Here is a 20,047-nt window from a genome sequence, read left to right as displayed (position 1 = left end):
GTATACCAACTTGGCCATGGATGACTGCAGGTCCTCTGTTGGAGCTGTCTGAGCCCCAGTAAGACCCACAGGGGACGATCATGCCAGGGAAGCCCTCAGAGCAGTCTTTAAGGTGTGGTGAAATGGCCCAAATAGGCCGTTGGATTGCCAGTGATACACTTGGGTGTGATCTGGTCTAACGCTCAGGTTCTGGGGCATCGCAGCCCAGAAGTTTCATATGAATTGAGGACTGGTCAGAGGAAATATCAGATATGGTGCCAAGCCGGGCAACCCATGTGCTGATGAATGCCTGCGGGGATGAGGCCTGGCCACGTGGTATGGTCCACCGTGGTAAGAAGGTACGTGAAACCACCGGGGGGTGGGGGGGGGGTGGGCGGGTAGAGGATCAACAATGTCCACATTGACGTGGTCAAACCATCACTCAGGGACCTTAGAAGGTGCCAATGGTGCCTGAACATAACGGTTAAGTTTTGCCTGCTGGCACTACACAAGCTGTAGTCCAATCACGCACGTCTGTTCAAAGGCCGTGCCACACAAACTTTAGTGCAGCCAGTTCCTGTGAGGCCTTCCAGCCTGGATGCGAAAGGCAGTCAAAAACAGTCCACCTCCTGTTTGCGGGCATGATGGGACAAGGATGACCATTGAGACATTGTACAGGAGAGAAACCCCAGCTGCCCCGAACTTAATGTCAGCCAGCCACAGGCTTGTGACTGCTGTTCTGTAAGCCTGGACCTCTGGGTCAGTATCTTAGTCAGCTGCCATGCTGGCATATTAAGCCCCTATGTGTATGGTCTCAAAGGCTAGTAATGAGAGGCAATCAGGCACAACATAATTTTCCCCCTTGATATGTTGTATATTTTAGAATTTATTTAAATCTTGTATCCATTCCTCAACATGAGGAAGTTGTTATATACCCCTAGGGTTCATTTTTTCTGTGGACTATCACAGAAAAATGCCGGGAGAATGAGACTGACTTTTGGGCACTGTTTGAGGAGGGGGGGGGAGAGGGGGAGAGAGAGAGAGAGGGAGAGAGGGGGAGAGAGAGAGAGAGAGAGAGAGATTTGATGAACAATTGATGTTATGGCTTTTCTGCAGCTTGTTTTGAATTTGCAAGCACAGTTACACACAAACACACAGTTAAAGTCAAGATGGATTTGGTCAGTGGAAGACACCAGTAAGTTGAAACTTTCAGTAGCCCAAAAGGGGTGAGTTGAGATCGATCCAGAGTATTGCTAAATTACTCTCACAAGTTTTCTGCAACTAGAACAAGTTTGCAAGAGGAGAGGAGAGGAAAGTTTGAAACAGAAGAAACCTAAGTGACAAAGAGGTCACTATTTGGTAGCGTGAGGGTGAGTTTGATTCCATTCGAATACAAAAGTGTGATTGTCACTTAGTTAATCCACAGGAGTGGATTCTCTGGTGAGGGGAAACCTTTGTGAATACCACGTGTTTGTTTACCCTTGGTAATTCACTGAAGAAAGGCACCCCTGCGGCAAATCACTGTTGGAGTTATTTTGTATGTTGTGGAACTGGATAAGTGGCTATCACGTTGTGTAATTGGGGTAACCTTGTGGAATCTACCGGTGTGTCGACCTTTGCCTGGGTGGTGGTTCCCTTGAAGATGGTCCCCTTTGTGATAAGCTGCTGTTGGTGATAATCCATACATGGATTCTGTTTGAGAATCCTGTGGCTACCACTTTGAGATGTCCCGTAGCTGAATTTGGGTGTGGTACCACTTGTGTTGAAAGGATATTAGTTGAAGATCACTGTCAGTGATACTTCGTGTGTGGAGTGAAACAACTTCGGAGATAAAACCTACTGCTATTGTTATTTGGTATTGCTGTTGTGGAATATTTCCCCGCAGGTGGCGCAGCACGGCAGCAGTGGCCTTTCGGAGCTGGTGTTACTTTAATTAAATTTTTAAATTTAATTTTGAGACACAATTTTTGATTAGGGTGCACGGATAACAGAGCGACTATCTACCATCGCCAGATGTTGCTACAATACAGAGATTGCCCAAAGTCAAACATTCATGAAGATCTGCTGGTTAAATTACGTGACCTCGGCTTGCTGAGGGGAACGGGCCTACATTCCTCAGAGTCGTCTGATGCCGGTGGCCGGAGGTAGGGACGTCGTAAGTGGTGTGTGAGGAAGCGGAAGCGAGGCAAGCGGGCAGGAGTCTGTGCCAGGCAAAAAGCAAACCCTAGCCAGCCAGCTCTCCTGTCCATTCTGCTTTCCAATGTCCGCTCCCTGGACAATAAATTGGACTACATCCGACTCCAACGAAACACTCGGCGGGAGTATAGAGTCTGCTGTGCGTATGTTTTCAGAGACATGGCTCACTGATGGAATTTTGGACGCCGCCATTCAGCTGAACGGGCTCACCTTGTTTCGAGCGGACAGGGATGCAGCTCTCTCTGGTAAGACCCGCTGTGGTGGCTTGTGTGTTTACATCAATACGGAATGGTGCAAGAACTCTGTGCTGGTCTCCAGACACTGCTCATCGCTAGTGGAGTTTGTGACTTAGATGCAGACCATTTTATTTACCACGGGAATTCACCTCTGTAATTATATAGTCGGGGCTATCAGCGAACTGCAGAACGCACACCCTGATGGACTGTTTATTGTCACCGGATCAACACATGCAAACAAGCTGGAGGAACTCAGCAGGTCGGGCAGCATCCGTTGAAATGAGCAGTCAACGTTTCGGGCCGAGACCCTTCGTCAGGACTGAAGGTGGAGGGGGCAGGGGCCCCATAAATAAGGTGGGGGGAGGATGGAAAACCAATCAGAGGAAAGATCAAGGGGTGGGGGAGGGGATAGGCAGGAGAGGTGAAGAAGGAATCTAAGGGGAAAGCACTATGGGTAGTAGAAGAAGGCAGAGTCATGAGAGGTGATAGGCAGCTGGAAGAGGAGACAGAGTGAAAGTGGGATGGGGGAGGGAATTACCAGAAGTTGGAGAATTCGATGTTCATACCAAGGGGCTGGAGACTACCCAGACGGTATATGAGGTATTGCTCCTCCAACCTGAGTTTGGCCTCATCATGGCAGATGAGGAGGCCATGTATTGTCGCCGGAGATTTTAACCATGCAAACCTTAAGTCAGTGCTCCCCAAATTCCATTAGTATGTGGACTTTGCAATGAGGGGGGACAATGTGTTGAACCTTGTTTACACAAACATCCCCGACGCAAACCAGGCAGAGCCCGCCCCCACCTCGGATACTCAGACCACATCTCTGTTATGCTAATCCCAGCATACAGACCGCTCATCAGGAGCTCCAGACCAGTTCAGAAGCAGGTGAAAACCTGGTCAGCAGGAGCCATCTCTGCTCTTCAAGACTGCTTTGAGCACACTGACTGGCACATGGTCAGGGAGGCTGCAACCGATGGTGACTCTACCAACTTAGAGGAGTACACAGCATCAGTGACCAGCTACATCAGCAAGTGCATCGACGACGTCACTGTGTCTAAGACCAACACTACACGGGCTAACTAGAAGCCATGGATGACCGCGGAGGTGCGTGCGCTACTGAGGACCCGTGACTCCGCCTTCAGAGCAGGCAACAAGCTAGCCCTAACAACAGCGAGGGCCAAACTGTCTTGGGCCATCAGAGAGGCAAAGCATGCACACTCCCAATGAATCCACAGCCACTTCCTGGACAGCGGCGACACGCGGCTCATGTGGAAGGGCATTTGGGACATCACCAACTACAGGACAACATCACCTGACCATGCGGGTGATGCCTCCTTCCCAGCTGCACTGAGCAACTTCTACGCTCGTTTTGAGGCAGAAAATGACATGGCGGTGAGGAAGTCCACCCCTCCTTCGAATGACCAGGCTGTGTCTGATCGTGGCCGATGTGAGGAGAACGCTGTGCAGCGTCAACCCACGGTAGGTTGCTGGACCAGTCAATATTCCTGGCAGAGTGCTTAGAGGATGTGCAGACCAGCTAGCAGATGTTCTCACTGACATCTTCAACATCTTCCTAAACAGCGCTGTCGTTCCAACGTGCTTCAAGACTGTCGCCCTTGTCCCTGTGCCAAAGAACTCTTCAGTGTCCTGCCTCAATGATTACCGTCCATGATCATGAAGTATTTCGAGAGGCTCGTCATGAGGCACATCAAGACCCTGCTGCCCCCCCTCACTAGACCCCTGCAGTTTGCGTACCGTCCCAACCGTTCAACAGACGACCCCATTGCTGTCACCCTCCACCTGGCCCTGACCCGCCTGGACAAAAAAGACGTGTAACACTGAACGTCATAGGAAGTCATTCTTGCCTGTGGCCATCAAACTTTACAACTCCTCGCTCGGAGAGTCAGACACTCTGAGCCAATAAGCTGGTCCTGGACTTACTTCCACTTGGCATAATTTACTTACTATTTAATTATTTTTGGTTTTATTTTGCTATATTTCTACTCTATTCTTGGTTGGTGCAACTGTAACAAAACCCAATTTCCCTTGGGAAATTGTCTGTCTGTCTGAATGCTGTTCATAGACTTCAGTTCAGCATTCAACACAATCATTCCTCAGAAACTGATTGGAAAGCTGAGCCTACTGGGCCTGAACACCTCCCTCTGCAACTGGATCCTAGACCTCCTGACTGGGAGACCTCAGTTAGTCCGGATCGGAAGCAGCATCTCCAACACCATCACACTGAGCACCAGGGCCCCTCAGGGCTGTGTGCTCAGTCCACTGCTGTTCACTCTGCTGATCCACGACTGTGCTGCAACACACAGCTCGAACTACATCATCAAGTTTGCCAATGACACGACTCTGGTGGGTCTCATCAGCAAGAACGACGAGTCAGCTTACAGAGAGGAGGTGCAGCAGCTAATGGACTGGTGCAGAGCCAACAACCTGTCTCTGAATGTGAACAAAACAAAAGAGATGGTTGTTGACTTCAGGAGGACACGGAGTTACCACTCCCCGCTGAACATCGACAGCTCCTCGGTAGAGATCGTTAAGAGCACCAAATTTCTTGGTGCTCACCTGACGGAGAATCTCACCTGGTCCCTCAACACCAGCTCCATAGCAAAGAAAGCCCAGCAGCGTCTCTATTTTCTGCGAAGGCTGAGGAAAGTCCATCTCCCACCCCCCATCCTCATCACATTCTACAGGGGTTGTATTGAGAGCATCCTGAGCAGCTGCACCACTGCCTGGTTCGGAAATTGCACCATCTCAGATCGCAAGACCCTGCAGCGGATTCCTGCCGTTACAGACATATACACTACACGCTGCATCCACAAAGCAAACAGTATTATGAAGGACCCCACACACCTCTGATACAAACTCTTCTCCCTCCTGTCATCTGGGAAAAGGCACCAAAGCATTCGGGCTCTCACAACCAGACTATGTACCAGTTTTTTCCCCCATGTGATCAGACTGCTCAAAACCTAAAGTCTGGACTGACACCAACTTACTGCTCTCTACTGTGCCTATTGTCTTGTTTATTATTTGTTGTACTGCCTGCGCTGTTTTGTGCACTTTATGCAGTTCTGGATAGGTCTGTAGTCTAGTGTAGTTTTTTCTGTGTTTTTACGTAGTTCAGTGTAGTTTTTGTACTGTTTCATGTAGCGCCATGGTCCTGAAAAATGCTGTCTCATTTTTACTGCGTACTGTACCAGCAGTTATGGTCGAAATGACAATAAGAAATGACAACTTGAATCTGAAATATCAACGTAATTGCCTTCTCACAACATTTCACCTTTGGATTACAAACATCTCGCATTAATTACCCTGTGCATCTGAACTGAACTTTTCTTACATACCATCGTAAGACTGTAACTCTTGCCAGCTGAGCTTGAATAAGTTTGGGAATTTTATTTACACCTATAAATGCATAGCACCGTTAACTTTGATTTACCTGGTTTAAGTTACTATATTACGTAGTTACCGATAAAACAGCAAAACCAGACTCCAGGTGTGTCTTATTGCTGCTGATACTGTTACAGGGTTGCATGTACATAACAGAGTACAAAACTTTGTGTTATGACTCCGTTGCAATCTACAGGCATGTGAATTTAAAAGCCCAATGGCTTGTACAAAGAAGCTGTCCGTAGTCTGTTTCTCCTGGCTTTAATGCTGCAATACCATTTGTCTGATGGAAACAGCTGAAACAGTTTATGGTTGGGCTGACTGGCATCCCTGATGATCTTCCAGACCTTCTTTCTGCACCTGCTGCTGTAAATGTCCTCAATAGTGGGAAGTTCACATCCACGGTTGCACTGGGCTGTCCGTACCACTCTCTGCAGTGCTCAGCAATGAAGGTTGGTGCAGTTCCCATACCAGGCAGTGATACAGCCAGTCGGGATGCTCTCAATGGTGCCCCTGTAGAATGTCCTGAGGATTTGGGAGCCCATACCGAACTGCTTCAGTCGCCCGAGGTGGAAGAGACACTGTTGTGCTTCTTTTTGCCACTAAGCTGCTGTGTACAATCCAGGTGCGATCATCAGTAACGTGTATCAGTTGTGAACTCGGATATATGGGCCAGTGGTGTCACTGCCATACAGACCAGGGGCCATCGTGTGTGCGAGGGGTTTGTGGTCAACGAGCACTGTGAAATGGCGACACTCCAAAAAAAAAAGAAAATGGTGGATGGCCAGGTAGAGTCGGAGAAGCTTACAGTCAAACGTGCTGTACTTCTTTCGGAAGGACAAACCTGATGGCTGAAGAGGGTGAGTGGCTACCACACACAAACAACCATTTGTGCACAGCACCCACAGCTTATTCTGAAGCGTTAGAAGTAATGAAAATGGGGGGGGGGGGCATATTAGTAAGTAGGGTCGCATTAGTAAGAGCTCGTTTGGCATCATCAAATGCCCTGCTCATGCCCACTAACCAGCCAAGCACTCGATTAGGGGTAGTGCCTTTAAGCACGTAATGCAGGGAAAGCATAAGTTTAGCCTCTCGCAGAATGATTGAAATTTACCATGCCTAAAAGCTCCTGTAGTTGTTTAGTAGTGCGGGGCAGTGGGAACTCCATAACAGCAGTAACTTTTGATGGGAGGGGTTTAGCACCCTTCTGTGGAGATGCAATGCATTTCAACCCAAACTGGCATGTATTTTGGTACGGGCATGGACTAGTGGTCCAGTTGTGGAAGTGTGGCATTCGACCCCATGTTTTGTGACTATAGTGGAGAATGTGGGCTTGGTGAGGTTTATGTATTTGCCCAGCATTCAAGTAAACTCACATGCAGTGGTGCATGTGCTTGACAGAGTCAATGTGGGAAACGTACTGGGGGAGCAGGGTAATGACATCCAAAAGCCGGCAGTTCTTAAGATTGACCAACAGTCCTTGAGCACACAGGAAATCTGCACCAAACAGAGGGCTTGCCACTTTGGTCAGGATGAAGTCCCATGTGTAAAGTCACCCACTAAAGCAGAATGTCACCCGTTGTGTCCTGCAAGTCTGGATTCTGTTGCTGTTGGCAGCCTCCAGCGAGGTTTTGTCACTCTTTGCTTTCTCATTCATAGGCGATGCCTGTAGCACAGTCACTTGTGCACCTGCGTCACACAAGCATCACCCTGAGAGGGTGCCTGTGATGTACAGTAGATGACCCTGGCAGCTGGAACACATGTTCGTAGACCTCTGATGCCCCCAGTCGTTGTAAGGTGGGCAGCACTTCCTAGTGTTCGTACCAAAGCGAGCGTCATACAAACACAGGCCCAGTGTCTTCTGTTCTGCAGTTGTGGGTGTCCTTATGTTGGTGTCCTTGCTGACTGGGCTTATTGAGGTAGAGAAAGGAGTTACTGAGAAATTTTTGGTGGTGTTGGCAGAGATCTCTCAATGAATTTAGCCTCGTATGAACCTAGTGACTATTTTGCTCCCAAAACTCTGGCGGTTTCAAAGTGATTGCATTGGCTGACATGTTGCTGGAATTGGCCTAGAGCATTGGGGTCACCAAAGTAGGTTTTTGCAAATAAAATGGTGGAGACATCTTATGTTTCAGAGAAGTTGTAGCAGCTCATTTATTGAACACCAAAAAACTGAACACGGTGTGCTAAAAACCTTCTACATAATTACATCAGACCATCCTCTTAAAGTGAAGCCCCAACTCAATGTCAGTGATTGTGAATTATGTACATTTCCACCGATTATGTTATCCTACACATTCCTAGAAATGGTGAAAGTAGGTGTGATAGTAGCTTTTAAGGTGGTCACGTGGAAGGCAGAATATGGAGAGAAAGAGACCATGTGCATATAGTTATGATTACTTTATGGCACAGAGATTTTGCACCGAAGGGACTGTTCCTGTACTGCAGGGGTGTCAAACTCATTTTAGGTCACAGGCCGGATTGAGCAAAATGCAGCTTCATGCGGGCCGGATCAGTCGGACGCGTACGAACGCAGCTTTCGTTGCCTCCGTTTTTTCAGCCTGCTCTCATGTGTCTCAATCTCTGCTATAACTACAAAGTGTTTCACTTTACAAATTCCGTTTCTTATGAAGAAGACTGCCGAGCAAGACTGTCGAATAAACACTAAAAACCCTGAAAACCTGGTACCTGAATAAACTCAGCATTAGCCATATCATACACCGTAGGCGCTTCGATTACTGGGGCCAGCTTTAATAGTAATTAGATACTATCTCGCGGGCCAAAGATAATTCCACCGCGGGCCTTGAGTTTGACATATATGCTGTACTGTATTGTTCTGTGTCATATATGGTAAAACATTGATAATCCGCTATCTTACCATTTGAAAATCTGACATAAATTCAACCATCTGGAAACTCAGATCATTTGACATGTGGCTCACTGGATGTTGTTTGCCATGTGGCCCACACAGTTGCTGTCGCCCTGGTTCCTGTGCACAAACAACACTTGCATTCTCATGGAAGCTTACTGGCTTCACTGAACGTTATTGTGTAACATCTTTTCAAAAAGTGATTAAAAGTGTGTTTAAAAAAAAATAATGTCCAATAGTTAGGAAAATCTGATAGTGCAGCAGCACCGAAGTTCTGGGTTGCCAGATTAACAAAGTTTTACAACATTAAAGAAGTATAAACATATAAAAGTTCACTACATTGAATTCACCTGCATTATCATTCAAATTGAACTTCTTTTTAAATGGACTAGATTTGCTGTTATTACATAATTAATGTAATCTAATAAACTTTTTTTTCTGACTTAGGGCTACTACTGGGCTGGAAATTCTTCACTGAAGATGCGTAATAATGAGCTGGCTTGTCGTTACTTCTATGAAGGATTAAGTCTCTTGGATAGAGATCAAGGCAGAAATCAGAACCAGATTGCAGATTTCATTGTTGGAATCCTAATAGCTAATGGTGTGTTAATACATGTTGAGTGCTTTTCAGTGCCGATTGTAGATTATTGATGTTGACGGTATTGGAATATAACAAAGCCAGCTGTAGGAACTCATTGAATCAAGCAGCATCATGGGGTAGGAGATGGTCACAGGATTGGAAGGAATTGTTGCTGTTTCGAGTTGAAACCCTGCATCAGCACAGCACAGCGGGTCTGATCATTTGGTTGTGTGTAATGCCTTAAAACAGAAACACAGGATATATCAAGATTTGACCATGGATGAGAAGAATCAGGAAAGATTAACTCTTTGCATCCGAAAAAGTTAGAGATATTTTCAAATGGTGTGGGAAGTCAGGCAGTCCTCCAGTCTGAAGTGCATCCAACTGCAGCACCTTACAGATCACATTAGGGAACTGGAGCCATTGGGAGATTGAAGGGTTGATAGACAGGAGTTACAGGGAAGTAGTCACAATTAGGTTACAGGATGTAGGTAAAGGAGTAATTGTTTAGACATGGAAAGAGAATGGCCAATCAGTGCAGAGTACCCCTGTGGTCATTCCCCTCAATAACAAGTATACTGCGATACTGTTGAGAAAGCTGCATACACCGGGTCTCTGGCACAGAATCTCTGTGCCTCGGGAAAAGGGGAGTGTGGTAGTGATAGATTCATTGGTTGGGGGAACAGACAGGTGATTCTGTGGATGAGGAAGAGTCTTCCGGATGGTATGGTGTCTCCAGTGGCCAGGGTTGTGGTCCACATCGCTACCAATGACACCGACAAGAAGGGTGATGAGGTCTTGCAAAGTGAGCTCAAGAAGTTCGGTGCTGAGTTAAAAGACAGGACCTCCAGGGTAGTCATCTCAGGATTTCTATCCATGCCACATATCAGTGAAACAAGAAATAGGAAAACAGTGCAGTTTAACTTTGTAGACAAGGAGATGGTACCAAGTGAGGGCTCAGCTTTTGGATTACTGGGCTCTTTTCCAGGGCAGGTGGGACCTGCAGCACAGGATGGTTTGCACCTGAACTGGAGGGAGAACCAATATCCTTACGGAAAGGGTCACTCGTCAGACTCATGAGAGTTTAATTTTAGAGTTGCAAGGGTGTGGTAGGGTTGCAAGTGGAGTTACTGTGGGATAAATAGTATAAGCAAAGGCAGAAATCACTGGTTAATGAGCTGAACTGGGGTAATGTTCTGAAATGCATCCATTTCAGGTAAGGCAGGTGAATTTAGAGCGGATTAGTGTGTAGAATTATGTTGTAGCCATTAGTGAGACTTGGTTGCAGGAGGGGCAGAACTGGCAGCTCAGTGTTCTGGGATTTTGCTGTTTTAGTCATGATGGAAGGGGAGGTATTAAAGGGGGAGAGGTAGCATTATACATCAGGGAAAATGTCATAGTAATGCTCAAAGAGGACAAACTGGTGGGCTTGTGTTCTGAGGCAATATGACTGGAACTGTATGAAAAGGGATGACTACCTGAATGGCACTATACTACAGACCTCCCAGTCTCAGTAGGATTTAGATTTCTGGAGTATTAGCAGATAGTTGCAAGAAATATAAGGTTACGATAGTTAGTGATTTTAATTTTCCAACTATTGGATGGGCTAGAGTTTGTCAAAAGTGTTCGGTGAAATTTCCTTAATAATTCAAAGTGTTAAGTAGAAAGAGTGCAACACTGGATCTGGCCTTGCAGAAAGAAGGCAGGGTAGGTGACAAAGTATGTAGGGGAACACTTTGGACGTAGTGATCATAATTCCATTCATTTCAAGATAATTGTGGAGGAGGATAGGACTGGTCCTTTGAATAAGATTCTAAGTTGGATTAAGACCAATTTTGGTGGCATTAGAATGGATCTGGTAGGCATGGATTGGGATGGGCTATCTTCCAGCAAAGAGATGCTCAGTAGATGGGAGGCTTTCAAAGGTAAAATATTAAGGGACAGAGTTTTTATATTCCCGTTAGAATAAAAGGCAAAATTGACAGGTTTAGGAACATTGTTTATCAAAGGATATTGAGACCCTGTAAAGAAGGAGGCAGTGCATATCAGGTAAAAGCAGTTGGGATCAAATGATGTGCTTGAAGAGTATAAGAAATGCTAGAGAACTCGTGATAGAGAAATCAGGAGGGCTAATAGAAGAGATGATGTTGCTCTGGCAGACAAGGTGAAAGTGAGGCCCAAGGATTCCTCTAACTATATTAAGAGCAAAAAGATTGCAAGGGGAAAATTGGTTCTCTTGAAGATCAGCATGGCCATCTATGCATGGAGCTAAAGGAGATGAGGAAGCTCTTAAATTATTTTTTTGTGTTCATATTTACGTAGCAGACAGACACAGAGATTATAGAACTGAGGCAAAACAGTAGTGAGGTCATGAACCATATCTGGATTACAGAAGAGGTGGTGCTGGCTGTCTTGAGGTGAAGTGGGATTAATAATTAGTCCCCACAGCCTGACAACATGTCCCCTCAAACCTTGTGGGATGCTAGTGCAGAAATTGCGGGTGCCCTGCAGAGATATTTATAACCTCTTTAGCCATAGGTGAGGTGCAGGAGGATTGTTCTATTGTTCAAGAAATGCTCTAAAAAAAAAAAGAGCTGGGAAATTATAGGTTGGTGAATCTCATATCAGTCATGGGTAAGTTATTGAAGGTATTCTAAGGGACGGGACATACGAGTTTTTGAATAGAGGGAACCTGATTAGGGATGGTCAAATGGCTTTGTGTGTCTTAGGTCAAGTTGAATGAATCATACAGAGTTTTGTTAAGGAGGTTATCAGGAAGGTTGTTGAAGGAAAGATAGTGGACATTGTCTCCAGGGAGGTCCAGAATGTTAAATTGCTTGGCACTTAGGATGCAGTTGCCAATTGGATCCCAAATTGGCTTAGTAGGAGAAGCCAAAGAGTGGTAGAAGATGACTGACTCTTTGACTGGAGGACTGTGACCACTGGTGTGCCGCAGGGTTCAGTGGTGCGTCCATTGTTGTTTATCATCTATATTAATTTAAATTAGTATTAATTATAATTAATTTAAATTCTAATGTGGTAAACCAGATGAAAACATTTGATGATGATACCTAGAATGGGAGCATAGTGGACAGTGAGGAAGGTTATCAAAGCTTGCAGTTTGTTCTTGACCAACTGGGAAAATGCAAGTATCACTGATTAGTAATAAAGCTGTTTACGCAGAAATGTTATGACATGTTCATGATAAACTTAAAATATGCCATTTATAGATCAATTTTCTACCTTATTGTTTTAATAGGGACGGATCACAGGACTTTTGCGATCCTAAAATGGAAAAGTTACAGTTCCCAGATTTGGCAAACAGTTATAGAAAAAGCTGCAATAAAAAATTTATGGATGGTAAGCAGTAACTTGGAATGATTTAATTAATACTGGAACGTAGCTGAACCACATACTTGCTATAGAATATTCACTGTGACTCATGGAGAGATGAATCCTGGAAACGCTGACCATGTGGCCATTAGATGTGTACAGATATTCTGCAGTAACTATTCAGTTAGACTTTTATGGCACTTGGTTTTCAAAAATGATCCTGCCTAATAATTGGTGTCATGTCTCATGGATTACTTGAACAGTATATACACCAGTATTAAAAATACACTTAATGGGTTATCCTTGTAATAACCTTGTAAATAGGTTGACAAAGCAGGCAAACGTGTGCGCTAAGCTCAGAAATTGAGGCTTTTAGGAAAACCCATATGAATTTTTATACACTTCTCTGTGATATTCCAAAGTTTTAGCAGTACAACTCCATTAAAAAAGAGAATTTTATTATCATCATTCTTATTAATTATTATAATAATTCTTACTTACCAAGCACCAAGTTTGGTAAAATTACTTTCCCCTATTGATACTTCGGCTTCCCTGTTCGTACCCTGACAGTCAACTTCAATGGAGACAAAAGTGTCCATTTTACAAAGCAATGCACAAAGATGCTTCAATTGCATAAGACATTTTCCAGTTGTTGTTTATTTGATAACAGGGGGAAACAGGTCAGGAATGTTACAGGAAAGTGCTTCAAACGGTTATTGAAATGATGTGTGAGTGTTCACCTTACTATCTTGGTATAAAATTGCTGGTGAATCCTGATCCATGAAAGAACTGTCCCCACAACTCACCGTTCCCCAAATGTTGATGAATTACTATGCTGGAGAGATCCAAGGTTTTATCCCTGTGAGATCCTATAATGATCATTACTGTCTTAATCTAAGTGTGAGGGAATAAAGGTAACCTTCTGATACCCTGCCAAACCTTTGTCCTAAAGAACAAAGGTAGAAAACAAACACTTTTTTAACAGAAGCTTATTATCATGAAAATATTAAGCAGTGCAGTAATTCATTTCTGCTGTTTTCAGAGTGTTAAGTATGTGATGATATTAATTTCAATACTTTGCAGGCTCTTTATCTTGCAGTTTGCGACTGTAAATGTATCCCAAGAAACAGCTACAGTGCCAAAGAAATTCAACTTAAGAATCTATTCGGGGTATGTTTTCAATTTGTTATTGCTGGGAATATATTTATAGTTGATGTACTGTATCTTTTCTCTTGGAATTTGTAAAATAGATTCTGGCATGAGTTCAATGTGATTTCAGAGAACAGGTTAATTATCTAGATCTTGGAATATTGTGCAAGTGAGTTAATGGGCAAAGGAGGTGAAGACTGAGTTGAGTGAATATTTTGTGAATACATGGGGGAGGATGTTTGCAGTGCACTGTTGGAACGCTTTTGGATTAATGCTGTGAATTTAGAAGCAATTATAATGCTCTTTGTTTATCAAACTCAGCGAAAGCTGCAATTAGTATGTAACATGTGCATTGTTATTTCCCTCACTCAAGGTCATGTTTCAAATTGTTTGTTCATTCATTTCCATTCATGCATTTTCCCCTCAACCACTTTAAAAAAACCTTTCATAAACTTTAGCTGAAATTAGGCCATTGCTTTTATTTAACTGACCAGAAACTGAAACTAAGCAATAATATCCTAACTTGACTAACGGGCACACCTGCAGGTGCTGAAGGCCAAAATGAAGTCCAAATGTAGATTTTTGGTAGAAATCTACACCCTTCCAGTACAATCTTTAATGATATTATTAAAAGAGCTTGACATTTCAATCAATAATGTATTATTGTAAGACTTATCAAGGAAAAGTAGCATTTAGTATTTTGTTGTTACAGAATAAATAAATCTATACAGGTAGTTTACCTCTTTAAATTGGGCAGTTAACATGCTGCCTGATAGACCTTCCAGCAGCAGCTAACAATTGCAAGAAGAAATTACTGAAATTCAGAATGATGAAGAAGCAAAAATGTCGGTTGTTGTGGTCTGTGGCTACACTGTCATACGAAGTTTCCTTGTCCTTGGAAAAGAGCCAAACTTATCTTCATTGCACTTCCAACCTCCTTCCTTGATGAAAGAGGCTTCACTACAGTGAACCACATACAAAAAAAACAGAAACCATTTGGACATTGTTACATGTGGGGACTTAAGTCTTTTGTTTTGCTGAAGTTTTAGGAAAATGTAGGAGACTAAGGAGGCAACCTTAAAAGTGTTTAAATTATAAGAAGCATAGTTAAGATTAATCTTTTCCCCAGAGTAGGGGAGTGAAGAAATAGGGGCACAGGTTTAATGTTAGAAAGGAAGGATTTAAAAAGAACCTGAGGGGTGATATTTTCAGACAAAAGGATGTCTTACCTTAGACACCGAGAGTTGTAGTTATGTGGTATGAGCTGCAAGAGGAAGCATTAGAGGCAGAGGCATATTGACAGGTACTTGGAAAGAAGCTAAAGGATTTGGGCAAATGGGATGAACATAGATAGGCATCATGGTTGTCATCCATTGGTTAGTCCAATGAGTCCATTTCTATGTTGTTCAACTCAATGACTATAGTTTCTATAAAACATGAGCTAGGCCATTGCCAGTGCTGTTTGCATTTCTAGGTGTCACAGTCCAGCAAGGATGTGACTACACTGGAGAAGATAATGCAAAGATTCACCAGGACATTACCTGGGTTGGTGCATTTCAGTTAAGAGAACAGATTAGACAGGTCAAGTTTATTTTTGGAGTGGAGCTGACTAAAGGGTTGGGTACATAGTACGAAAGTTATCACTATCGTTGTAAAGAGATAGCAGGTTTAGAGGGGACTTGAGGAAAGAATTTTTCATCTAGAGGATGTTTTGAATCTGGAATGTACTGCCTGAATTGGTGGCAGAATGAGCTTCTCTCACAGTATTTTTACATAGAACTAAAGTGGAGAATAAATAAAACAACACTAACTTCTCCCAATAAAAGCAGTATGATTTTTCTAAAGCATGCATCGACTGGAGCTATTACATATAACTAAATATATGAACTTATACATTATGCAATTATTAAATTACTCAAAATGTATAAAATAAAGTAAGTATGAGTATTAATCATATTCAGTTAAAGCAGTATGGCCACAAGCTGATTGACAAAGGAATTGCTCTATCATCTCCGCTTCTGCTAACTAAGCCAGTGTCATTGCATACGATATTTTCAGTTTTTTGCTGGTATATTGAGTGATGATGATGGTTGCTAGCTACTGTGATGAAGTGAGAAAAGGTGTACAGAAGGTAGTCAGGAAACAAATAGTCTTACAGAAGTTTATTAGTGTGCATTCAAATGACTTTTTCTACTTCCTGTATTTTTAAGTGTGTCCCTCATGGGGTTGAGCCATGTACGTGGATAACAAAACTTTTCCGTGCCTTAGTGACTCAGCATGCAAACGTCGAGAGTATTGGACCATTTCCACTTCATTCCATCCTCAAACTTGCCATAAGGACCAGTAAGTAACTTTTTAAAAATTAAAATCTATTGCTTTGCATTCTTAGTCATAGTACTCACGCTAATAATTTGGAAGTTCATAATCTCAAATCCCACTTCAAAAAAAAGCATAAATAATCTTGTCTGATACTTTTTTTGCATCTCTGGGGAATGCTGCATTATCAATGTTATCACATTTCAGATAACAGATTAAAACCATCATCCATCTTCTGGGTAAAAATAAAAAATCATTGAAGTTGCTGAAGAAAGGAAGCAAAATTTTGGACCAGCCAATTTTTAAGCCTTCATTAATGCTGCCAAAAATATATTTTTCATTGTTGTTGGTAGGAACTAGCAGTATGCAAATTAGCTACAAAGTTTCGCTATACTGTATTATAGCTACACTATGATATTCTTTCTGTGTTGAGAAGCACTTAGCATTTGTTAACATGTTCATTCTCTGAACCAAAAATTAATGGAGTTTCTGTTTGTATATTTAAGACTGTTCATAGACTTCATAGAATTTAGAGTGCGCCCTTTCAAACAGTAGGACAAATGCAAGAAAACCAAATCTCATGACCATGCCATCAGAACTTCAGATGCATTTCATAACAAAGATAGCCAAATCTAGAGTTGAATCAGATTACTAGCATGAAATTTGAGCCGAAGGTAACTTTCAGACTATATAGTTGCCTTATCTCCAAGAGTTTATTTCATCTCCATAATGTTGCCTCTGCAATGTCTCAACTCATTTGTTCCAGAATACCCAATTAATGCGTGTTACCTCTGGGTTTCAGTGTCGACCTGATCTGTCTTCCATCCATAAACAAAAATCCATCCAGCATTTCACTGCACAACTCAGAATAAGTTTCATTCACCTATTGTCCTAGTATTTGTGGACCTTATTGCTGCATGATCTCACAGTGCGTTGATTCTTGATACCCAGAACAGCTAAGTTTTCCTTTTATCTCCCACCTCCAATATCCTAGATATCTTAAAGCTTTCCGCAGTACTCCAGCTTTGGTTCCTTCAGCATTTGTATTTTCAACTGTTACACTGTTGTCATGTGTACATTTTCTTTTGATTCTAAACTAGTCTTACTACCCATTTTACCTCTTTCAAGATGATTCTTCAACCATATCTCTTTTGAAAGCTGAATAAAAATTTGGTTAAGGATCTGTTAATGTGTCTCTGTTTAATAGTGCATAGTACCATGTGTTTTATAGTGCTATAGAGACAACATTTTAAAAAAAAGTTATGCAGAGTTGATATGTTGCATTTATATGCTGTTCTTCTTACATTTTGGTTAAGTTAGTCAAATAAATCCTTTTGAAGTGTGGCTACAAGTTGTACTCTTTCATTTTGGGAATTGTTTCTTAGAGCAGTATGTTGCAGAACCTACCCAAGAACAGGCAGTTTTACAATAGATAGGTTGTGTATGATGAATGTATCATGTATCCTGTCATGTATCCAGAATAGCTCATGTATGATGCATAATGTATGGGATGAATAAAAGATATAGTGGTTCAGGATCTCCTAAGTAGTACTGATTTCAACATGACAGAATTCTGCTTATGGTTTGTGGGCATAATTTAGTGTCCATAGCCGATGTCTTCAGCTTTCATTTAGAACAATTACAATGGTAGAAGTGGACTAGGTAAATAGGCTAAAGGATAGGCCAGTAGATGAGCAGTGGTAGGTATTTATACAGCTTGCTCACAACACTTAGCAGGCACCAAGCCCTATTGGAAAGATAGATCCCAGAAGAAGGAAAAGCCAGTGGCTAACAAGAGATATTCAGGAAAATATTAAACAAAAGATACTGCCTATGTAGCAGTGCTGTGTGGTACAGAGGACTCTGAATTTCACAAAAACACAACAGCAAAAAAAAAATAAGTTAGGTGAAAATAGAGTGATTGTTGCCTTCTTGTTTCTGGCTCCCACCCACACAGATTCAGTAGACAATCCCTCCATAACATTCTCTCTTTCTGTAACTGTGATACTATCCCTGACTAGCAATGCCACTCCTCCACCTCTTTTACCTCCCTCCCTGTCCCTTTTGTAACATTGAAAGCCCAGAACATCCAGAAGCCTCTCCTGCCCTTGTGACAGCCAAGCTCCATAATGGCCACACTGTTGTTCCATGTCCTTGCGATGCTCTGTAAGTACATCAACTTTCTTCCTGATACTTGTGCATTAAAGACAGGTAAGCTTCAATCTTCTTCTTCTGCAATTTTGCCTTAGCAACTGCCTTTCTTTCCTCACCAAGTCTACACACCACATCTACCTTTATACCATATGCCCCACCCTCTGACCTACTAATCTGCCTCCCGTCACCCTGCCAGACTAATTTAAACACTCCCCAATAGTTCTAGCAAATCTGCCCACAAAGATGTTGGTTCCCCTCAAGTTCAGGTGTAACCATCCTTTTTATAAAGGGCGTACCTTTATCCCAACCTCAATCCACAAATCCGAAACCCTGCTCCCCTGCACCAATTCCTTAGCCACATATTCATCTGCCAAATCATCTTATTTTTACCCTCACTGGCATGTGGCACAGTCCTGAGTTTACTACCCTTGAAGTCTTGCTTTTCATCTTCCTATCATGGCTCCCTATATTCACTCTTCAGGATCTCATCCCTTTTTCTACCTATGACATTGGTACCAATATCAGAATCTGAATCAGATTTATCTTCACTGACTTGTGTTGGGAAATTTTTTTGGTTTGGCATTACCTCTTTACAATACATAAAACATACTATAAATTACAATAAGAAATGTGTATTCATAGTACTATGCAAAAGTCTTAGGCACATATATATAACTAGGGTGCCTAAGACTTTTGCATAGTACTGTGATTTTATGTATTGCACTGTACTGCTACTGCCAAAAAAAAACACATTTCATGACATATGTGAGGTTATGATAAAACCTGATTCTGATATAGGTCTTAATTGTGAACTGAGAGTGGGAAATGGGCAGGGAGAGGAGAAGCATGGTTGGGAAAAGGGAAAGGGAGAGGGGAGGGAGCGGGAAGCACCAGATTGACATTCTGTAATGATCAATAAACCAATTGTCCGGAATCCAGTGACCTTGCCTGGTGTCTCAGGGCTGGGTGTGTCTGTACCAGCGCCACCCCTCACCCTTGGCACTCCTCTGCCACCTGTCTCACATCTCTCCTATGGGCTGCCAGATTTACAAACTTGCTCTCAACTCCAAGTTGACAAATATAGTACTGTGCAAAAGTCTTGGGCACTCTAGCTCTCTCTCTCTCTCTCTATATATATATATATATATATATATACACACAGACACACTCCTAAGATTTTTATATATGCACAGTACTGTATAATATAAATGTAGTGCAAAAAATATATAAAAGATAGTGAGGTGGTGTTCTTGATCCATTCAGAAATCTGATTGTGAGCTGGCAGAGGGGAAGAAGCTGTTCCTAAAACCTTGCGTTTGTGTCTTCAGGCTCTTGTACCTCCCTGATGGTAGAAATAAGAAGAGAGCATGTTCTGGGTGGTGGGGATGTTGTCTTTCAGAGGCATTGCTTTTTGAGTATGTTCTCGATGCTGGCAAGGCTAGTGCACACAATGGAGCTGGATGAGTTTTCAACCCTCTGCAACTTTTTCAATCCTGTACATTGGCCCCTCCATACCAGAAGGTGATGCAGTTGGTTAGAGTGCTCTCCACGGCACCTGTAGAAATTTGCTAGTCTTTGTTGGCATACCTAATCTCCTGAAATTCCCAATACAATATAGCCACTGACATGCCTTCTTTGTAATGACGTCAATATTTTGCATCCAGGATAGATCTTCGGAGATGTTGACACCCAGGAACTTGAAACTGTTCACCCTTTCCAATGCTGAACTCCTTGATGTGTGTGTTATCTGGACTTCTGCTTCCTGAAGTCCAGACTAACTTCTTTGGTCTTACTGACATCAAGTGCAAGGTTGTTGCAACACCATTCAAC

At 42.8% G+C, this 20,047-nt stretch overlaps 1 protein-coding gene across 10 annotated transcripts in view; it reads left to right on the top strand.

Moving 5' to 3' along the window:
• LOC140730967 (TPR and ankyrin repeat-containing protein 1-like) overlaps nucleotides 1-20,047 on the top strand; it is a 141,821-nt gene that overhangs the window by 35,447 nt on the left and 86,327 nt on the right. For 9 of the 10 annotated variants that reach the window (XM_073052120.1, XM_073052136.1, XM_073052145.1 and 6 more), the window contains 4 exons: nucleotides 9,133-9,286; nucleotides 12,525-12,625; nucleotides 13,682-13,768; nucleotides 15,958-16,090. In XM_073052120.1, the coding sequence (XP_072908221.1) occupies nucleotides 9,133-9,286; nucleotides 12,525-12,625; nucleotides 13,682-13,768; nucleotides 15,958-16,090 (475 nt within the window). The remainder of the gene's footprint in view (nucleotides 1-9,132; nucleotides 9,287-12,524; nucleotides 12,626-13,681; nucleotides 13,769-15,957; nucleotides 16,091-20,047) is intronic. The other variant, XM_073052155.1, reaches the window with a different exon arrangement.

The sequence above is a fragment of the Hemitrygon akajei genome, chromosome 1 (assembly GCF_048418815.1).
Source record: "Hemitrygon akajei chromosome 1, sHemAka1.3, whole genome shotgun sequence".
NCBI classification, from domain to species: domain Eukaryota; kingdom Metazoa; phylum Chordata; class Chondrichthyes; order Myliobatiformes; family Dasyatidae; genus Hemitrygon; species Hemitrygon akajei.
The sequence above is the reverse complement of the archived record's forward strand: the minus strand, read 5'-3'. Positions and strand labels throughout refer to the sequence as shown.